The following is a 21,654-nucleotide window of genomic DNA, read 5'->3' as shown; positions in this document are numbered from 1 at the left end:
GGCCGGGCCGCTCCCCTCCCCTCCCCGCCCGCGGCCGGCGAAGCGAGCGGGCTACCCCTGACCGGCCCGGCCGGCACGAGGGTGGGGGCGGAGGGGACGGCCGCGGCCCCGCCTCACAGTTGGCCCTCCGCCAGCGCCGCCATTTTGTTCTCGGCGGAGATGGCTCCTGCTGGGCCAGGTTCCCCTCCTCCTCCTCTATCGCCTCCTCCTTCCTGCAGTCCCTCCTTCCCTCGCTCCCCGGTTTCTCTACCCTCCGCTTCCCGCCCGCAGTTGGCGACCGCCGCGGCCCAACCGCCGTTTTTTCCTGAAGGGGAGGGTGGAGGAAAGGGAGGAAGGCGGGTGCGGGGCGCGAGCTTGTGAGCGACAGCTGGGCGGGCCAGTTGGCGCCCAGATAGGAGGGCCGGGGACCCCCGGGGCGCCGCCCCCCGAGGCTTTGCTGACTGGTTCTGTCGGCAGGGGGCGGTCCCCGCGCGTCGCGGGAGCCCTGGCGGGGTGGGAGCAGAAGCCGGGGCGCGACGTGGGGTCGGGGCGCCGGGGGCGGGGCGGGGGCGCGGCCGGGTGAGCGTGGGGCGCGCGGCTACGGCCCGGGCGCGTCCTCCGCGTGGAACGCGTCCAGAATGAGTGCTGTGGAACAATAGTAATAAAGGTGATGAAGCATCCTGAACCCAGGGCGCTGGCTCGTGGGAAGGGCTTTTTGGAATCTGGACACCTTAGGGCTCCTGCCCGTATATTCCCCTTGAAGCTCAATTTCATCGACTGTGAAATGGGAGGATGGGCGTTCTTGCCAGGCCGGACCTTCCTTCTCAGATCGTTTGAGGGGCTCAACTCAGAAAATGGAGTCCAGGCTACTTTCCGAACCTCAGAGTAATGCAAAAATGGTGTTGTTGTTGAAAATGGAGTGTGGAGCCACCCGGAGTGGAAAGGCTAAGGGTATTGAGGGCTTGAGAGAACAGAGAGGAATCTGGAGTGTTCTCTTATCATTCGTTGATTACATACCTATTTGCTTAGTCTGGGGCACTGGGGATACATCCAGAGAACCAGCTAGACCAGGCCCCTGCCCTCCTATAATTGGGGGTAGGGTGAATAGACAATTAAAGAGGTGATTTCGGAGAGTGGTAAATCCTGTGAAGGAAGTGAAGTGAAACTGGATGATGTGTTGAAGGTCTGACGCAACTGCGATTGAAGGGTCGGGGAAGGCCTCCGTGAGGACGTGATGTTTGAATGGAGGAACCCAAGGAAGGAATAGCGTGAGAGAGAAAACAGCAAGTGCAAAGCCCCAGGAGGGAAGGCGTTTGGTGTGAGTGAGGCTGGAGAACTAGTTCATTGTCCCGTCCATTATTCTCCTCTATCTCCAGGCTGAGGTCTGTGAAATATGACAAAGGTAGTGGAGAATAAATCTCTAATATTCAACGAGAGAGTCAAGGAAAATATAGCCATGAAATGAATAGCTGTTGAATACATGACTTGGTGGAAAGCCTCAGAAAATCACTTTACTTCCAGATTCAAATCCTTTGTCATTCCCTTGTGTTCATCCTCAATTCCTCAAATATTTGCTGAGCCCCCGTATTACCCAGGCGCTAGTTGACTAAGACATTGGTGGGTGTCAAGTATGTGAATATAGTTCCATACACCTGAGTTCTGTTCTCTCCCTCTTTCCCTAATACATCTGCATACACATACACATACACACACAAAATGTTGTAGGCAGAAGCTAAGTAGTGTTGTGGTTAACAGTGCCAATATTTACTAGCCCTGTGACTTTGAGTAAGTTATTTAACTTTTTTGAGGCTCAGTGTTCTCATCTGGACAGTAAATAGAACCTTCTTTCTAGAATTGAGGATTAAATGAGTTTAATGTAAATAAGGAGCTTAGAAAAGTGACATATAGTAAATGCTCACAATTGGAGTTATTGTTGTCATGAAGCACTAGCTGTCTGGTAAAGACATTGGACTGGTTAAGTGATGCAAACAATGAGATTTTTAGACAGTGTGGTGTAGGGGCAAAACACTGCATTGGAATACTGGGGTACTAGTTTTGGCTCTTCTGCTTTCAGCTAGTCACTTGGCATCCAGACCAAAAGTTTATTTAGAAAACAAAGTAGTGTAACTAATACTATTAACAAAAGTGTGGTGTGCTTTACAATTTACAAAATTCTCTTACAGGCATTATAGTGTTAAAGCCCTAGCAGGACGTAATGGTAGAGGTCCTTTGCCTGCTCCCTATTTTAAAACCTTTCTAAGACTTTACATCATTTTCTTATCCCTGTATCCCTAGCTCCCTGTGCACGAAACACACGCCCTGCCTTCAATTTCCTTGACAGTGTGGCTTACCTGTACCCCAGGCCCTTTCAGATGATGTTCCCTCAGCCTGAAATCCTCATTTGCCCCCTGCCCCCCGCCCCCCATACACCTTAGTCCTGCACATGTTAGCTTAAGCATCACTTCCTCAGGGAATCCCTCTCTGATGCCCAATGCCAGTCTAGATCAGATTCTTTTACTTTACATTGTGTTCTTTTCCTTTTTAACATTTGTCTCATTTCATAGTTACACTCCATAATGTGATTGATTGATTGATACCTGTTCCCCTTACCTTATGAGAGCAGGAATCATTTTGGGCACCATTATATTTCCAGCACTTAGCAGAGTGCCTGGCACTACTTGTTAAGTGAATGAATTGTTTATAATTTATGATATCACTGCTAACTAAGTTGCTGCTCATTGATGGTGCCTTTTTTTTTTTTTTTTTTTTGATGGTGCCTTTTTATGTGGGCTTGTTAGCAATTCAGAAGTAGTGCCAGCAATAAAATAAATATCTGTTATGGTATCTGGATGAATTCAGGAAGTGGTTCCTCACAGATGTGGCACTGCCTGCAGACTTGAATATGGGTAAGATAACCCAGATAAATCCTTTTTTACACACTTAATGTGTTGATTTATGGGGGGTCTTTTTGAGACAAGAAATAGATAATTTAATAATTAGTTGTATTACAAGGTAAATTACATGAAAGTTAATCAGTTCGCATGGAGCTCATTAATAAACAGCCAAATATAATCATGCCATTTACTTTAACTGAAGAATCAAAGCACCAGTGTGATTTTCTTGAAATAAAAAATGCTGGTCTTATTCTATCACAGGGGATCAAAGAACAGAGAAGAAGACTTAATGGGTTTGCAGAGAATTGGGAGTTCAGCCTCTGTAGCCATTAATTTAAAATAGTTATCTTTCCAAAGATAAATTGATTCATGCAATGGGATTATTGAAAATCACTTTGTAATTGCCTTACCAAGTTTAAAAGCACATCTTGCCAGGTGTATATCAAGCTTCTGCTTAAAAGTGTGGTAAATAGAAAAGTTTTGTTGACTTATGTAATACAGATTTTACAAATAAAATGTTCTGGTATTTTTAAAACAACAGTCACCCTTTTATTTATTTATTTTTGGATGTTTATTTTCTATCCTGTTCAAGGATTTTTTGGTATCACTTGTTCAATCCAACACTTTTGATTCCTTGAACTACCTAATTCAGGGTAACCAAAGAACCGATAGTTTAATGAGAAAGCTAAGTATATACATATATATTTTTATATATATATATACTTTTTTATATATATATGTGTATATTATCTTATACCATTAAATTACTTATTTATTGCTTTCAACAGTTGTATTTACGGTGACCTTGAAGTTTTGTTTTCATGAATATGCCTTTACAGAAAGAAGAAAAACCCTATGTGTAATAACGTCACTTCATGAGGACTTCTGGGAAGTTTTAGCATCTGTCTCCAAGGAGTCAAGTGACAGTGCATCGCCTGTCTCTGGAACCTTGAGTGGGTAGCCTCTCTGAGGCTTATACATTCCCCAATTGTAAAATGGGGAGGCGGGGAGCCAACACTGAGACTTGGGTCAGAAACAGGGACCACTTGTTATCCAGATGGCATAGAGAGCAAGGCAGGTGAGCCTGTGTGGATCAGCCCACCTTCAGCGCTGGCCCTGAACACTGGCCTCATGTGTCTAGCTGCCTGACTGTCTCCACAGATTAAGGGCTTTCATTTGGGATTTTTACCCTCGAGTCTGCTTACCTATGTGCCATGTGCTCCTTTAGTCCCAAAGCACCTCCTAGAGCAGATACTAGTCCCCCTTAATCAATACTGCATAGGGGGAATTTGGGAAGGAATCCGTCTTAAGGCTCATCAAGTCTAGCCTCACACCTGTTGCAAAACTCACCTGTCAGAGGTTAGTTTATCTCTTTTCACTTTATTGCTGGTTATGAGGAGCTTAGATGTAGACTTTTTCCCTCCATGTATGATTATCATCTTTAACCTAATCTGTCACACATTGTAAAAGATACGCTCTTACCTGTTGGAGTTTCACTTGCCTCAACCTAATAGGCCTGGGGGCTGAGATTCTCTTTGTGACTCTGTCCCATCCTGCCATTCCTTCCCCATATCCCTTGTCACGCACTGCTGCTACTTCCCATCCTTTCTTCAGGTGCCCTGAATGCTAGAGCTTTAAGCAGCAGGGGCTCTGTACAAAAAGGCAAGACTCCCTGGGAACAGTCAACTAGCATAGCTCACAGTGATGGTGGGGGGAGTGGATAGAAGACATTAAAGTCCAGATCAGGGCATTGGCATAGGGCATTGTTAGGGGGACAGAAAGAGCAAATTCATACCCCAGCATCTGGGAGTCTTGGAGCAGAGGGACGGGAAGGGAATTGTTAAGGATGGGAAAGGAATAGGCTAGCTCAGATGCTCAGCTATCTTTCTGATTACCCCTGGACTCCAGGTAGCCTATAATCATGAAAGCCAGCCTCAGGGACAGAGTGTGATACCTCTTCCACTCTAATAAGAGGCCTGAAGTCCATAATAGGAGGTGAAACCTTTCATTCCAAAATTATCAACAGTAACCCTGATGATTCTAATCCCTGGAAGTGTTAACATGTTGATAGGGGGGAATTTCTGCCAACGATAGAAGAGCATATCATTCTCTCTTTGGATTAGTGGAAGGTATGAGAGAAGGTGTTGGGGCCTGGAAAATGAAGTGAATGCTATTCAAAGAGTTGGGAGAGAAATGAGAGGCTGGCAGGGCCAGACACAAACTTGAAGGCTTTATGGTTTTACTGGGAGCCACCTTACTTACCTTTGTTGTTCATGTTTGAATAGAAGCTATGCCAAAAAAAAAGAAAAGTTTCTTACCTGGCTGTCCACACATGCACCTCCAATACAAACTCCAATAACTGCCTACCTCTATGTGGCAGGCAGGTCTCCACTGAGAAAGATAGACAGCTGAGATTGGATGGCTCGTAAGTTAAACAATGCCAGCAGGCTTCAGGTTGCATTTCCCCTGGTGGTATTTATTGTACAGTGAATCTGATTATGTATTATTTGTACTGCCCTCATTCTCTTTCTCTCCACTCCTCCATTGCTTCTGCAATAATGCTTCCTTCTACTAGGTTGATTAGGTGAATAAACCTGGAATTACTGAAAAATCACCTTTTACCAAGATTAAAAGCACATATCTCAAAGTGCATGTCAGCCTTTGGCTGAAAAGACATAATTAGAATATGTTTGATGACATAATTAATACAGTACAGCTTTTTAAAAGAAATTTTAAATTTATAACATACGTCTCTTTTCTGAAATGGTAAAAGACAGTCAATTTTTTAAAGTAGGAAAATTTTCAAGTGAAGAAAAGGTAGCATTACATCAAAAGGCATGTACAGATCTTCCTTGACTTATGATGGGGTTATTTGTAAGTTTAAAATATATGTCGAGGGGACTTCCCTGGTGGCGCAGTGGTTAGGAGTCCACCTGCCAATGCAGGGGATATGGGTTTGAGCCCTGGTCCGGGAGGATCCCACATGCCGTGGAGCAGCTGGGCCCATGCGCCACAACTACTGAGCCTGCTCTCTGGAGCCCACAAGCCACAACTGCTGAAGCCTGCGTGCCACAGCTACTGAATCTCGTGCGCCTGGAGCCTGTGCTCCGCAACAAGAGAAGCCACTGCAAGGACAAGCCTACGTACCGCAACGAAGAGTAGCCCCCACTCGCCGCAACTAGAGAAAGCCCACGCGCAGCAACAAGACCCAACGCAGCCATTAATTAATTAATTAATTAAAAAGAAAATTTATTCGAAAATGCATCTGATACACCTAACCTACCAAACATCGTAACTTAGCCTTGTCTACCTTAAACATGCTCAGGACACTTACATTAGCCTGCAGTTGGGCAAAATCATCTAACAGAAAGTCTGTCTTATAATTAAGTATTGAATATCTCCAGTAATTTATATTGAAGGTGAAAAACAGAACAGTTGTTAAGTGTAGCAGTTGTTTGATCATGTGGCTGACTGGGAACTGTAGCTGGCACTGCGCAGCATCACGAGAGAGGATCGTAACTATACTGCTGGCCCGGGAAGAGATCAAAATTCAAAAATCAAAGTACAATTTCTACTGAATGCATATCACTTTCACACCATGATAAAGTTGAAAAATCGTTAAGTCAAGCCACCCTAAGTCAGGGACCGTCGGTACAGGAGTGTTCATAGGAACACCAGTCATAAGAGCTCCAGACTAGAAACAATCTAAATGTTCATCAGCTATAGAATGGATAAGTAAATTGTGGCATAGTCATATGTTGGAATATTATACAGGGATGAAAATGCACTAACTACTTGTGGTTAATGAGGAAAAGAAGCCAGACACACAAAAAATATATTAACATATAGCTCAAAAACAAGCAAAACGAATCCATGATAGTGAAAGTCAGGAGAGAAGGGAAGTAAGGGACTCTGAGGGGGTACAAGGGAGCCTTTTAAGGTGCTAGTAATGTTCTATTTTCTGATGTGAGTGGCATTCGCATGTTTCTGTTCTCTGAATGAAAATTCATTGAGCTGTTTTCATTTATGATTTGTGCACTTTTGTATTTGCATGTTATACTTCAGTAAAAAATTTTACTTTAAAAATGATGGTAAAATTATCCTCACTGTTTGAATCAATATGATTATTATGTAGGTAAAATTTTAAGGGAAAGGTGTGTTCAAGTTCTGAAGGAACTGTCATGTTACTGTCCCAATGGAGCTAGGTCAGAAATTTCTGTGAGTAATACTGAAACATCAATCACATATTTAGGAATTAGTGGTTATATAAATGAGTTATTAAATGATCAAGCTTATTGATGTAAGCAGTTTGTTCCTTTGGATAATTAATTGGTCTCCTGTCACTCTTTAAAATTCTCTTCTCTTGACTTCCTCTTCTGGGAAACTATTTTGAAGGGTGCTGTGGTGCAGAGGTTTTATTTTTTATTTTATTTTTTAAAATATTCATTCATTCATTCATTTGACTGCGCCGGGTCTTATTTGCGGCATGGGGGTTCTTCATTGCGACATGCGGGATCTTTAGTTGCGGCATGCAGGATCTAGTTCCCTGACCAGGGATCGAACCTGGGTCCCCTGCATTGGGAGCACAGAGTCTTAACCACTGGACCACCAGGGAAGTCCCTGGTGCAGAGGTTTTAGAGGCAAAGAGACCTGAGTTAGAATCCCAGGTTTACCTCTTTCCAGCTGGATAACTCGGAACAAGTTGATTAAACTTCTAAGTCTCCGTTTTTTTCTGTCTGCATTGGTGCAGCTAATAATACCTACTCAGAAGGTATGTTAAGGATTAAATGATGCCTAGTTTGACATAAGGCACGTTGTAGGTTCTCAGAAAATGTGTCCTGCTTTCCTTCCATCCGTCTACCCCTGGGTCACACTAATAGAAACAAAGAAGGTGCGTTTCACCCTTACACTTGGGCCCTTGGTAAAACGAGGAAAGCCACCCACACTGTACAATGATATTTTAGGAAAGGTCTCCACACAGAGACCTGTTGCACTGCTCTGGTAGCTAGGAACTCCATGTAGATGAGAGCCACTTCTCTTCCTTGCAAGTCACTGCTCACCCATCTCCCCAGCCCCAGCACACACATACCATCGCTGCCCCTTTCTCGTAGCCCAGACTTGTAATATGGAAGAAACAAGTTTCCTGTGGGGACAGGAAATCACCTTACCCAAAAGGTAAGTAATCTTTGAGTCTAACTAGTGTCAGGGTTTCTGACAGACAGGATGTATATCTCAACTTGACCTTAGAGGCATCCCCGTAAGCATCTTTTATGTTGATGAACATCTACTAAATTATACTAAATCTGTCACTTGATTTCCATTTCCTGTTTTCAAGTCTTGATCTATGATTTCAAGTCTTGAGCTATGTATTTCTCATTTTTTAATTCCCAGGCTATTTATATTTTTGTTTTTATTTTCCCATGAGTATAAAGAGACTTCTGACAATCTTAGCATAGTAAAACTTACACTGAATACCTTGTGCCTATCAAGAAGTTCTGAACCCAGTATTATTTTGCAAATAGTTATTCGGTATTGGTTTATTTTTAAATATTTATGAGATTTATCCTAATTCAGCCATCTCATTTCACTCAGTTGTGCAGTTTAATAGAATCAGTTATAAATGCTGTATGAGCATATAATGCATATACATATGTAGTTAAATTTCATGTGGATCTTATGTCAAAATGAGAGACATATTCCTAATTATAATATGCATTTTACAGTTTGTTGTTGCTTTCAAATTTCTTTGAAATTTGTGCTAGTAGTAGCTCCCATGCATTGCATGCCTGCTGTGTGCCAGGCACAGTGTTAGGCCCTTTACATTGTATTAAGATTTATTCTTTTTTTTTTCTTATTAATTTATTTATTTTATTTATCTATTTTTGGCTGCATTGGGTCTTTGTTGCTGTGCACAGGCTTTCTCTAGTTGCGGCGAGCGGGGGCTACTCTTCATTGAGGTGCGTTGACTTCTCATTGCGGTGGCTTTTCTTGTTGCGGAGCATGGGCTCCAGGCGCTCGGGCTTCAGTAGTTGTGGCGTGTGGACTCTAGAGCGCAGGCTCAGTAGTTGTGGCGCACGGGCTTAGTTGCTCCGCGGCATGTGGGATCTTCCCAGACCAGGGCTCGAACCCGTGTCCCCTGCATTGGCAGGGGGATTCTTAACCACTGCACCACCAGGGAAGCCCCATGTATTAAGATCTATTCTTAATGATAACCTCATGCAGTTCAGTATCAGAGAAATTAGCTTAGTGCCTGCCAGAGCCTCTAAACCCAGTGTATTTGTTCAGAAGACAAACTACCAAGGCAGTAAATATTTTGAATGTTATGTGATTATGGGCCACGTAATACATAAATAAGGATGATGTGAATCAGTTGATTGTGAAGGGAAAGGAAGGCTCACCCATTCCTGTCAGTGAAGACAGAGTTTCCTTGTCCCAGGATTTGTTTATTGTTATTTGAGACATTGGCCTCTCAGCCTGCCCCTGTGGAGAGCATAGCTGGGCTGTTCTCTAACTCACTGGTATTCAGGTGCTCCCGGTTCGAGCCCAGCTTTCACTGCATTGGGGTTTGTAGCCCTCCACTGAAACCAAAGACACTCTGGTTGCAAAGTTTGGTCAGCTGTACACTTTTCGTAAGTCTGGAAGAGTTGATTAAAGTCACCATTGTGTTCTCTGTATCTTTGCTGTTAAGAGTGATATTGATCTACTTGTATTTGAAAGAATTTATGTTATAAAACCTACTGCCACATGAGGCCAAGCAATAATAGTTTCACTTCCGCCATTCTGTGGTCTGTATGACAGTTTTTATATACTGTGCCCTGTTGTCATTTCTGCGCTATACAGGAAAGACTCACTAGTTCAGGTTAAGTTTAAGAGTCTGCCTGCATCCATAGTGTTTGTTGCCACCACTTTCTAACTGGCCTCCCATAGACTGTCCTTTTCTATCATCTCCACACTGTCCCCCAAAGGATTTTTTTTTTTGAAGATCCAGATGTGATCACTACATTTCCCTACCAAACTTCTGATAGTTCTCATTGTCTACAGTGTCAGCCTCTCTCCTCCCCTGACCTCTCCAACAATCCCCACCAGATTGCCTGCTGTTCCTCAACTGTGCCATTCTCCTCATAACCTGCAGTTTGAGCTCTGCTTAGACTTCTCTCCCATCCGCCCTCTGTTTGCTTGCTAAATTCCCACTTTCCTTCAAGACTAGTCTAAATGGCTCCTCTCCTGTGAAACTGTCATTGCTCTCAGAGGTGCTTCTTCCTTCGGACACTCTGTAGCATCTACATTGCACAGCTCTTAGCAGTTTCCTTCTTAAGTTCTTAAAGGACAAGGACTTTCTCCTCCTCTTCCTCCTCTTTTCCTTCTTATTGTTGTTAGTAATTCTCAGCGGTCAACTTATTACCTAGTTATTTTTCAAGGGTTGATGGTGGTTGAACTTGATTAGTTTAAAACCACCATAGGAAAATATTCTGTAGTGTTTGTTGTTGTTGTTGTTTTGTTTTTGTTTTAACTTAAGGTACTTGGTTTTATAGCTCTTTGGTTAATTAATTGGGAAACATTGTGGTGGTTGGGGGCAGTACTTCAGGGTTAGGAGCTGAGTGGGTCAAGCGCCAGCCTTTGAAGACTCATGTTTCTGTTCCAAGAGCTGCTTTAGTGTTCAGTCCAGAGTACTTATGAATACAGTGCTTGGGGTATAGTAACCACTCAGTAAGTGTTAGTTACTATTTACATTAGCCTGCTTAGCTCTACCAGCAAGGCTGTTTTGAAGTGCTTTGTCTAGTTTGTACTGGCAAAACAATAGGGTTTTTTTGTTTTTCAAATTTCAAATGCAAAATTATATTGTGCTGGTGAATATGTAGACACGACCCACTGTTCCCTGGAGCTTTTCATTCTTGAAGGACACCCCCTCATTGATAACCACTTCCCAGTACCCTTTCCAAAGCTTTACCCTTCCTTCTCACTGTGTGTCTCAGCCTATGGCTGCGGTAGCCAGTAAAACAAGCTCTCAGGTGAGTCTTACTCCCTGACATCCTGACATCCATAGTCTTTGTTAAATGTTTTCCCTCACTTCTTAACATCACCAGAGGATGTTGTTTTACTTACTTCTTACATTGTGATACCTTACAACTTGGAGGATCAAGCACCTCTTTTAGGGAAACCCAATAGAAAGATATGCCTTTCTAATACTTTGTTATTTCTGTACTCTAATCCTCAGTAATATTTCCCTAACAATATTTTTGTAATACTCAAGTTCATGTATTTCTTGCATAAAACTGCAGTTAACAGCAATAGAAATGCTAATAACACCTAAAAGTGATAAAATTAATAGTCACAGCTGCATATTTGGGTTTTATTTCTTAATATAATCTATTTGCTATCTTTGTCCGTTTGATTCTTTAGAGAGCTCTTATTTACTGTTTTGAGGAAAAAAAGATTAGAAATCTAGACTTTTCACATGCAATAGTTGTGTTTTTAACAACAGTTGATTGACTTTTCTGGTACATGTGAAGTGATGCTTTTTTCCTCTATGCCTTATTAGTTGGAATCAAACTGTGAGTAGAGGAAAAGACCAGTCAGTGTTTCTCTGTGCTTTTTCTTCTAGAAACAAAGAAAAGTAAGCAAAAGTTAAAGGTCTTGAATACTTATTAAAAGAATAAATAACCAGAAACACTGCCTCCCCAATCTTGGACCTAACCCTGTCCTGTGAAGATGATTCACTGACACTGGTGACCTGGTATCGTTATAGCAGTTGATGCAGTATGTACTCTTAGAGGATATTGATCATTGAAGGCAGGGCCGATTTCTTTTATATTTGTCCCTCATGGTTTCATGCTCCCATTTCTCTCTCATTACCATTTTGCCAATAAAATAATCTGAAGGGGAATTATGATAATAGAAGTGGCTGTTTAATAGTGGATAGAATAATGTAGAAAGTTACCAGAGAAGGAAAAAGTTTATAGACATCAGTGCTTACAAATATAATACTTTAGGTGAGAACTATAGGAAAGTGTTTTGTAAAGTTGCATTGCAGAATAGTCCAGTTTGTGATTGAGGAGGGGCCAAGCAAATGAACTGTGTGTGCATTTTATGTGTTACACACTTGGTAGGACTATATAGATTTTATGTATAAATGCTGAAAATAAATTATACAAGAGCTTTAAACTCCTATTAACCATAGGATTTGTGCAGTCAATAATGAAGTCTTTGCTTTGTCCAGGAATTAGGTCCAAAGTGGAATCCCTTTATCCTGAATTTTTTGTGGTAGAGTTAATTGGAAAGGGTTTAGGGACTATTCAGGGGATCTTTATGTCATGACCTGAAGAGACCAGGGGGTCTGTTCATCAACACTGCTTGCACTCAAGTGATCCTGACCCAGGAGACTAGCATGCTTTTTGGACTTTAGATGATCTTCCTCAATTTAAGGCAAATGATGGCATAATTTTTCTAATAATATAAAGCTGAATTATCTGGGTTTCTAATTTAATGAGGACTTAAAAATATAAATTGATAAATTTATAAGCACCGTGTTCTTAGCCCACTTTAGTAATGCAGTCTCCGTACTTCTTTTCTTACTTTGTTAGTGATAGTGTTTGTCTTTAAACCCGTGAGTGAGGTGTGTTAGCACCTGGGCAGGGTTTTGCTCCTTGCTTGGTCACTAGTAACAGAAGTACAGTTGCTGATAGCAATCTAATGCTCTGTATTGAAGTTGATCTTACACCTTTCTCAGATAGCCACCTTCTTATTCAGCACACTGTGACAAGGAGCTATCCAAAAAGGTGCGATTCCCACCTGCCTGAGAGGTGAACCGAGCTGTTACAACCCAAGAGAACTGATAAAGTTCCAAATTCACCTTGTCTGTATTTACCAGGGCAAGTCTTGTTTCCAAATTGAAATGTTACTACTGATTAATATTAGTACCTGTAATCGAAGAAGCTGGTGCAGCCTATCCAGATATGCTTAGTCTGCTAGCTCGTTGTCTGTGGAGGGCAAAATCTGCACCAGATGGTACCAAAGAAGAATTTTGATTACTGATGTTTTTCAAGTAGGCTGGTTTCTCTCCACCTGATAGAAGTTGCTACATCTTTCCAAACAGGTTCTCTAATGATCTTGCTTCACCATGGCTACAAATATGGAGGGGCTGGTTCAGCACAGAGTGGGGACCCAGCAGGTGGCTGAGGTGAGTGACAGGGGCTAGCAAAATAGCTGGCACCCTTGATTTTAAAAGGAAAAGTACATCAGTGTGCGCTGTTCTTTCAAAACAGTCCCAATGAAGTCAGCATGTGAGCCAAATCCAAAGCAGGATGCTGCCATTGAAGAAAAATGAAAATGACAAGAGCATTTGCTCCTAAAGTTTCTTTGCATGAATAAGGTGACCTGGCTGCATACGATGAGGTGACTTTAAAGATTTTACTTTGAACAAAAACTAAGAGTCTAATGATGCTTGTCAAACTTGTGAGTATAGTTTTAAGTCAAAGGCTCTTAGTTTCTTGCACATTTGATACTCTGTTAATACTGTGTATGCTGGAAAGCAGATTCTGTGCATTCTACAGTCATTGTTGACCTTCTTCCATGTACTGGGGATTTTGCTAAGTGCTAAGAAATATGGAGGTGAATGAGCCATTGGTTCTTCCTTTAGTGTTCTCTGGGCCTGGTTAAGGAGTAATTATAAAATGGTGAGACGTGAAACTCCATGTGAGGAAGGTAATCCTGGAGGTGGGTCTTGCATCGCAAGTAATCATTTGTTAGACCTAAGGAAGCAGGGTGGGAAACTGGCAGATGCTGAGGCGGGTATCCTAAGTCAGAAACCTATGCAAAGACAGGACAGAGGCATGAAGTAGCTTGGAATGCTCAGGCAGCTTGAGGTGTAACGGAGGGAAGTAGGGCCAGATCTTTTCAGTCTGTACCAGGCCCTCTGCAAGGGCTTCAGTCCTCAACAACCTTTTGAGGTTTGGTGTGATTGCTATTCCCATTTAATAGGTGAGGAAACCAAGGCTCAAGGACAAGTAACTGGCCAAGGGCACACTGACCCAGTTCTGTTTCACTTCTTCCAAAGCTCCTCCAATAAACCATGCATCGTGCTGCAAACAGGAGCCATTAGAAGGATTCAGATTTGTGTCTTTGAACCAATAATTGTATTTCTAAGGTGAAGACACAGATTTATCAAAGGATGGACATTTAAAGAAAGGATTTTTTTAAATAAAAATAAGTACACGAATGCCAGTTTATACCAGTAAAATTGGTGAGCAGACTTTTCAGATTTTAGATCAACCATTGACTTTAAGGCAACAGTATAATCATCCCTTTCACCCAGCAAATAAGGGTTAGTGTTAACTGAAGTTGAAAGCAGATTTTACAAATTTTTAAATATTATATTTTTGGAAGAGCTAAAGAGCTGTGAAAGTATTGGGGTTAAAATGCTTGTGTTTATATGTTGCTTTAGTTTGTCTTAGGAACAATTACCTTGAAAATCATTGTTGGCTTTTCACATATTTAGGGTTATTTTGCATTTAATACAGTTTCCAGTTGAGACTGACTTGGAGACTAGTATGTGGATCACTGCCTTAAAAAGTCATCACTAATTCTTTAGGAGAAGAGGTTAGTATAGTAACCTATAGTACTGACCTATAGTAATTTATAGGATAATACAAGTTTTGTGTATGTATTCAGAAAATTTGCTAGGTAAAATTTTCTGTCAGATGCCTTATTTCCATCAAGAAATGGAATTTCATGTATTAATTTAGTGCAACTATTGTTTCCCATGGCAAAAAGCACATTTTGAGGAGACATCCAAAATAGTAGGAGGCATTATTAATTTGGAGAATAAAAGCAATCTTCCTATTTAAAATATTCCCTAGATTTCCATGCTATTATTTTGAAATTTCAAGCTTAATGACTTTAAACTACGTGTGGTAGCTATATACAGTATTAGATCAGCCAAATGAGTAAGAGAGCCTACAGTTCATCATGTTGGTGCTAAACAGTAATTGAGTGGGAATGAAGTTTTTAAATTAGGAGTTATTAGCAGTCATTTGGGGACAGTTGTTTATTCAGTCAGCAGACAGTGAAGGAACATAACCTCTTCCCTGCCTGTTCGCCAGAAGCACACGCAGGTGAGTAATAGGACTGGGGATCTGCTCACCAGAACTCTGTGTTGCAGGGATCAGGCATGAGACAGGCTACACCAGAGGACAGGGTCTCCATAGTGGAAAGGGGGCTCTCTAGGGATCAGACAGATTGGAGTTTAAATCTAGGTCCTGCCATTTGCTATCTGGGTGACTGCCTTGTTCCTCAGTTTTCTCATCTAGAAAATGGGAGTAGTAGTAGAACCTATTATCTCATGGGATTGTTGTGGGAAGTCATTGAAATAAAAACATATAAGGAGCTTTAGCAGGTCCCATGCTTTTGCTCCATAAATGAGATAGAGCAACATTGTCAATAGTGTAAATGATTTTCTCTCAAGTCCCCAGAACAACCTTTTTCCCTATGGACGAGATAAGTCACATTACCAAAATAAACTACAAAAGTTGGATCATACAAACAAACAACTTGATGTCCTATAATGTGCTCCGATTTATTCAGTTATTCACAGAGACAGTTTAATATAGTGGTCAAGAGTATGGACTCTGGAGCCAGATTGCCTAGTTTAAATCCTGATCCTGCCACTTGCAAACTGTGTGACCTCTCTGTTTTTTGGAATTGTTTATGAAGAGCTAATATTAATTCTTCTTTAAATGTCTGGTAAAATTCAGCAGTGAAGCCATGTGGGCTTGGGCTCTTCTTTGCAGGTAGTTTTTTAGTTCCAGTTTTAGTCTCATCACTTGTTATAGGTCTGTTCATATTGTCTTTTTCTTCTTGAGTCAGTTTCAGTAGTCTGTGCCTTTTTGAGAATTTGTTCATTTCATGTAAGTCATCTAATTTATTGTCAAAACAGTTGTTCACAGTATTCTTTTATCCTTTTTATTTCTGTTAAGGTCAGTACCAATTTCTCCTCATTCATTTCTGATTCTGTTTAGTAATTTCAATCTTTTTCTTGGTCAGTCTAGCTAAAGATTTGTGAATTTGTTGACCTTTTCAAAGAACTGCCTTTTGATTTAATTGATTTTTCTCTATTGTTTTTGTATTCTCTGTTTCATTAATTTCCACTCTCATCAAAACCACAACGAGATACCATTTTACATCCACTAGAATGGCTGGGGGGAAAAAAAAGGTCAGATAACAAGTGTTGGTGAGGATGTGGAGAAATTGGAAACTTCCTATATTACTGGTAATAATGTAAAATGGTGCAGCCACTTTGGAAAACAGTCTGGCAGTTCTTCAAAAAGTTAAATATGAAGTTAGTACATGACCCAGCAATTCCATTCCAAGCTATATATACCCAAAAGAAATGAAAACATACATCCACACAAAAACTTGTGCACCAATGTTTATAGTAGTATTATTCAAAATAGCCAAAAGGTAGAAATAGTCAAATGTCCATCAACTGACAAATGAATAACAAAATGTGGTATATCCAGACAGTAGAATATTATTCAGCTATAAAAAGGAATTACTGATGCATGCTACAGCATGGATGAATCTTGACAGCATTATACTAAGTGAAAGAAACTAGTCTCAAAAGACAACATATTATCTTATTCCATTCATATGAAATGTCCAGAACAGGGAACTCTATAGAGATAGAAAATAGGTTATAGTGGTTGCCTAGGGCTGGATATTGGAAGTGATACCTAAAGAGTACAGGGTTTCTTTTTGAGGGGATGAGATTTTTCTAAAATTTACTGTGGTGATAGTTGCACATATGTGTGTATATACTAAAAACCATTGAATTAAACACTTCAAATGGGTAGAATGTATGGTAGGTGAATTATAGCTCAATAAAAGAGTTTTTTAAAGACAATACACAACAGCAACCAGATGCCACTACCAAAATTAGGAGGTATTTTCCAAAATAAAAGAACAAAAAGAAATGGAAAAAAAAAAAAAACTAGAGGGATTTGTGACTTCTACTTTTTAATTAGAATTATATACTTTCTAAAACAATAAAGCATGATTACATATGCAGTATATACAGTTTGATTCCAGTTTTGTAAGGTATTTATTTCTCACATGTATCTGTAGCTACATAATACAGTGTGCCAGGTGTTATGCTCAGCTCATCACCTCATTTAATACTTCTGTTAACACTATCAGGAAAGTATTATTATTTTCCCCACTTTAAGTGGGGGAAACTGAGAGGTAGAGAGATTACTTTGCCATATCTGAGTGACTTCAGAGCCTAGACTTTTACACTACACAGTAAGTTCATTTTTTATTTTATTAAAAACATTTTTTCTTCCAGTTTTTTTTTTTTTAATCAGTGTTAGACATTGCCCTTTTTTGGGAGAGAGGTGTTTTTTTAGTTTTAGTTGTGGTAAAATGTAAAATTTACTATTATAACCATTTTTAAGCATATAGTTCTGTGGCATTAACTACATTATTCTGTAACCATCACCACTACCCATCTTCAGAACTTTTCATCTCCCCAAACTGAAACACTGTACCTTTTAAACACGAACACCCATTCCCTCCTCCCCTCTACCCCGGCAGTATTTTACTCTTTTTGATGCTATTGTAAATGGAATTGTTTACTTAATTTTTTTTGAGCATCATTGTTAACGGTGTAGAAATGCAACTGATTTTTGTGTTGATTCTGTATCCTGCAACTTCACTGAATTTGTTTATTCTAACGTGTGTGTGTGTGTGTGTGTGTGTGTGTGTGTGTGTGAGACATCTTTAGGTTTTCCTACGTGGAAGATCATGTCATCTGTGAATAAAGATACTTTTACTTCTTCTTTCCCAATTTGGATGCCTTGTACTTAGTTTTCTGGCCTAATCATTCTGGTTGGAACTTCTAGTATATTGAGTAGAAGAGGTGAAAGCAGTCATCCTTGGCTTCCTGATCTTAAAGGAAAATTTTTCAGTCTTTCATCACAAAATGTGATGTTAGCTGTGGGTTTTTCACATATGACCTTTATTATGTTGAGATAGTTTCCTTCTGTTCCTAGTTCGTTGGATGTTTTTATCATGAAAGGGTGTTGAATTTTGTCAGGAATAAACCCCACTTGGTCATGTGTATAATCTTTTTAATATGCTGCTGATAACAGTTTGCTCGTATTTTGTTGAGGAATTTTGCATTGGTATTCATAAGGGATATTGATCTGCAGTATTCTTTTCTTGCAGTGTCTTTGCCTGACTGGTATCAGGGCAATGCTGGCTTCATAGAATGAGTTTGGGAGCGTTCCCTCTTCTTCAGTTTTTTGGAAGAGTTTGAGATGGATGGTGTTAATTCTACTTTAAATGTTTGGTAGAATTCACTAGGGCTGGTCCAGGGCTTTTTGAGGGGTGGGGAGGCTTCATTACTGATTCAATCTTCTTACTAGTTATAGGTCTACTCAGATTTTCTATTTCTTCATGATTCAGTCTTGGCAGGTTGTATGTTTCTAGGAATTTGTCCTTTTCATCTCGGTTATCCAGTTTGTTGGTGTACAGTTGTTCATAGTACTCTCTTAAAGTCCTCTTTATTTCTGCAAAATCAGTAATAAGTTTCTGCTTTCATTTCTGGTATTAGACATTTTTTGACTTAGTATATAAATAAACTTTAGTTTTCATTCAGTGCCTCACACACCTACATCTTCCCTTCATTCTCCCAATAAAAGTGTATCCTCTTTGCATAAATTAATGTTCTGTTACCTAAGTATGACATTATCACATATACTTCCTAGTATCTCCAATATAGTTGCAGAACCCTCTGAATACTATTCTTCATACAAATACATCAGAGGAATTTTCAGTTTCCTTTATTTTCCTGTGAAAACATTCCTCCTAAAGTCCTCTGACCTCCTGCTCCAGTCCCTACTGATTGCTTTTTAAGCCTGCTGCACAGCTGTCATCCTTTATTTGTCTTTTGTTTGGGATTCTTTCCTTGAATTCATGTTTTTTTTTTGTTTTTTTTTTTAAAGGTTTATTGATTGATTGATTGATTGCTATGTTGGGTCTTCGTTTCTGTGCTAGGGCTTTCTCTAGTTGCGGCAAGCGGGGGCCACTCTTCATCGCGGTGCGCAGGCCTCTCACCATCGTGGCCTCTCTTGTTGCGGAGCACAGGCTCCAGATGCGCAGGCTCAGTAGTTGTGGCTCACGGGCCTAGTTGCTCCGCGGCACGTGGGATCTTCCCAGACCAGGGCTCGAACCCGCGTCCCCTGCATTAGCAGGCAGACTCCCAACCACTGCGCCACCAGGGAAGCCCCTTGAATTCATGTTTTTTTCCTTTTTTAAAAAAAATGTAAATAACATGCTCCAAACACTTTCTAAGAAAGAGTGCATCAGAGATGAATTGTTTTTAGATCTTGCATATCTAAACATGTCTTTATTTACACCCACATGCTTGAGTGATAGTTTGGGGATAGAAATCTAAGTTGAAAATAATAATTTTACCTCAGAATTTCAAGGCATCATTTTATTGCCTTCCAGCTTTGAGAAGGCCATTTACATTCTTGATTCTCTTAGGTGTCTCTCTCCCTCTTTCTCTCCTGCCTTTTCTGTCCCCTACCTCCATTGTTAAGATCTTTTCTTCATCCCTGTTGTTCTGAAATTTCATAGTAATGCCTCTTAGTGTGGTTTTTCTTTTATACGTTATACTGGGCACTCAGAGGGTCCTTTCAATGTAGAAACTCATAACCTCCTGTTCTACGAAATTGTTTTACAGTAGTTCTCCGATAATATCTTCCCTCAGTATTTTTCCAGTCTCTTTCCAGAACTCCTAATTAATTGGATACTGGAGCTCTTGAACTAATCATTTCTTCATTTTTTCTCTTCTGTTTCTAGCTCTTTCTGCTGCTTCTACTTTCAGGGAGATTTCCAACTTAGATCTGTCTTCAGGTCTTACCAGTTGCTTGAGCGTATTATTTAACCTTGCTGTGCCAGTGTCCCCAACTATCAAATGGGGTTAATGATTATACTTATTGTAGAGGATTATTGTGAGAATTCAGTTAGTGTGTCTAAAGCATGTCACATAGTAACAGTGTGGCAAATAGTCACTGCCCAGCTCCTGCTGCTGCTGTTGTTTCTTCAACATTGTTTTCTTCTTTGCTATCTTATTTTTCATTTTAGGAACTTTTTTCTGTTTTTCTTTTATAGCAACTTTTTCTTTTATTTTCCTTTCTCAATTGAAATTTTATTGGTTGTTTTGAGCATCAGTACACAGACATTTCAGTTTGTATACAATTTGTAACATATGTACCAAACATCTAAAAAAACATGTAGTTGTCTTTCCTAAAGTTATTCCAGCTTAAAATTTGGCAGCAAATTTTTCTGTAAGAGGATATCAAGTACCAGTATCTTCAAGTGTTGATAAACTGTTACATTGTAAGTCCCACTAATTCACAATTTTTAATATCATATACATACTCCAATTTTCAGTCTTTCACAGCACATTAACAAAGTTACTAGGAAAATGGACTAGCATGATGAAAGATGTTACAGAGAGCAGGCAGTTCTAACAGGCAGGGCCAAGATCAAGGGGTGGTTTTCTTTAGGAAACAATTTTACTGAAAACAACATGAGAACAGAAGTAATTTTAAATGTTCAAGGCGTATTAAATGCACGACTAGGACTCCAAGTTGTCATTTAGTATGATTTATATAATAGGAAATGAAAAGTACCCCCATCCATGGCATGTTAAGCTGAACATCCAAGACAGTCAAAGCCTCCTGCACTCAATACCCCACTATTTTCTGGTTGTATCGAAAAATAAGCAACAGCAAATGATTCACCTCTCAAAAAAAAAGAAAATTTAGTCTTGAAAAATTGGATGTGGTGGGATTTCCTCCTTCTTAGTAATGTTTCTAGATACACTTTAAAAAAACCTTGTGTTTACGAAATAGTTGATAACGGTATTCCTCCACCTTGTACAAGAAGTGAGACAGGGACCACTGATAAGACTTGGTGTGTGATATTCATCAGGCTTGGCTTCTTTCTCTCCTGCTTCATCAGAGGCTGGACTCTCCCCCTTTCAGTTCTCTGTTTTCTGCAAGTAAACCTTCTTTAGTTTCTTGGTTCTTGAGCCACTTCGGCCTGTTTTCCCTTTGCTCCCCTGTTCTCGTTTCCCTTTTTGGCTTTGTTTCCACTTTTGCAGGAGCAGGTTTCGCTGATAACCTTGCCCATCTCTTGGGTACCTCCATCCCCGCCCCTTGGGGAGAGCTGCCCTTCCTTTGGGTGGAGCCTGGGCCGCTCCAGATCCCCGAGAAACTGGGCCCCCTGTGCTGTCCCTTTCTGCCCTCTTCCGCCCAGGCCTTGCAACCCGACGTGGAGCGGTGGGAGAACCAGATCAAACCGTGTGGCAACTTTTTGTTGTCTCATGTATGCAGTAGTTTGTCCTCTTTTTGTGAGGGTGATAATTGCAGTTTTTTGCTGTTTTTAGTTTTCTTTTGCTGCTTCCATAGGTGCTGTTTTATCCAAGTTCCTTTTTGTTTCTTTTAGTTCCTTTATTTCATAAGGAAGCTTTTCTCAAGTGGCTAATGATCCTTATTGTTGGTTCACATTTTAAAATGAAGCACTTAAAACTGAAAACAAAAACAAACCAATGTTTTTTTGTACAAGAGTAAGGCTTGTCAACTTTTGGTTTGATTTTACTTTGTGGTGATTAGATAGGCACCCACACATTTTGTTTGGAGGGTGCCCCAGGTGTCACTATCCATAGGTTTCTTTTCTGGGGCCATTCAGTTTTTGGAGGCAAGAATTCTTCGGG

General features: G+C 40.4%; 2 protein-coding genes across 8 annotated transcripts in view; one reads left to right on the top strand and one right to left on the bottom strand.

Moving 5' to 3' along the window:
- MRPS25 (mitochondrial ribosomal protein S25) overlaps positions 1-21,654 on the bottom strand; it is a 229,285-nt gene that overhangs the window by 118,670 nt on the left and 88,961 nt on the right. Inside the window, exon 5 of one of the 6 annotated variants that reach the window (XM_082413499.1) lies at positions 11,394-11,471. The exons of 4 other annotated variants lie outside the window; for them this stretch is intronic. In XM_082413499.1, the coding sequence (XP_082269625.1) occupies positions 11,409-11,471 (63 nt within the window). In that variant the 3' untranslated portion in view covers positions 11,394-11,408. Of the gene's footprint in view, positions 1-11,393; positions 11,472-21,654 lie in introns of those variants that run through there. One more of the 6 variants, XM_082413494.1, reaches the window with a different exon arrangement.
- NR2C2 (nuclear receptor subfamily 2 group C member 2) overlaps positions 1-21,654 on the top strand; it is a 93,842-nt gene that overhangs the window by 471 nt on the left and 71,717 nt on the right. The window contains exon 2 of one of the 2 annotated variants that reach the window (XM_082413477.1): positions 12,967-13,050. The exons of the other annotated variant lie outside the window; for it this stretch is intronic. Coding sequence (XP_082269603.1) covers positions 12,991-13,050 — 60 coding nt within the window. The 5' untranslated portion in view covers positions 12,967-12,990. The remainder of the gene's footprint in view (positions 1-12,966; positions 13,051-21,654) is intronic. 2 annotated transcript variants of the gene reach the window in all.

This window comes from Balaenoptera physalus (assembly GCF_965194825.1).
Source record: "Balaenoptera physalus genome assembly, chromosome: 11".
NCBI lineage: Eukaryota > Metazoa > Chordata > Mammalia > Artiodactyla > Balaenopteridae > Balaenoptera > Balaenoptera physalus.
This window is presented reverse-complemented; position numbering and strand designations above follow the sequence as displayed.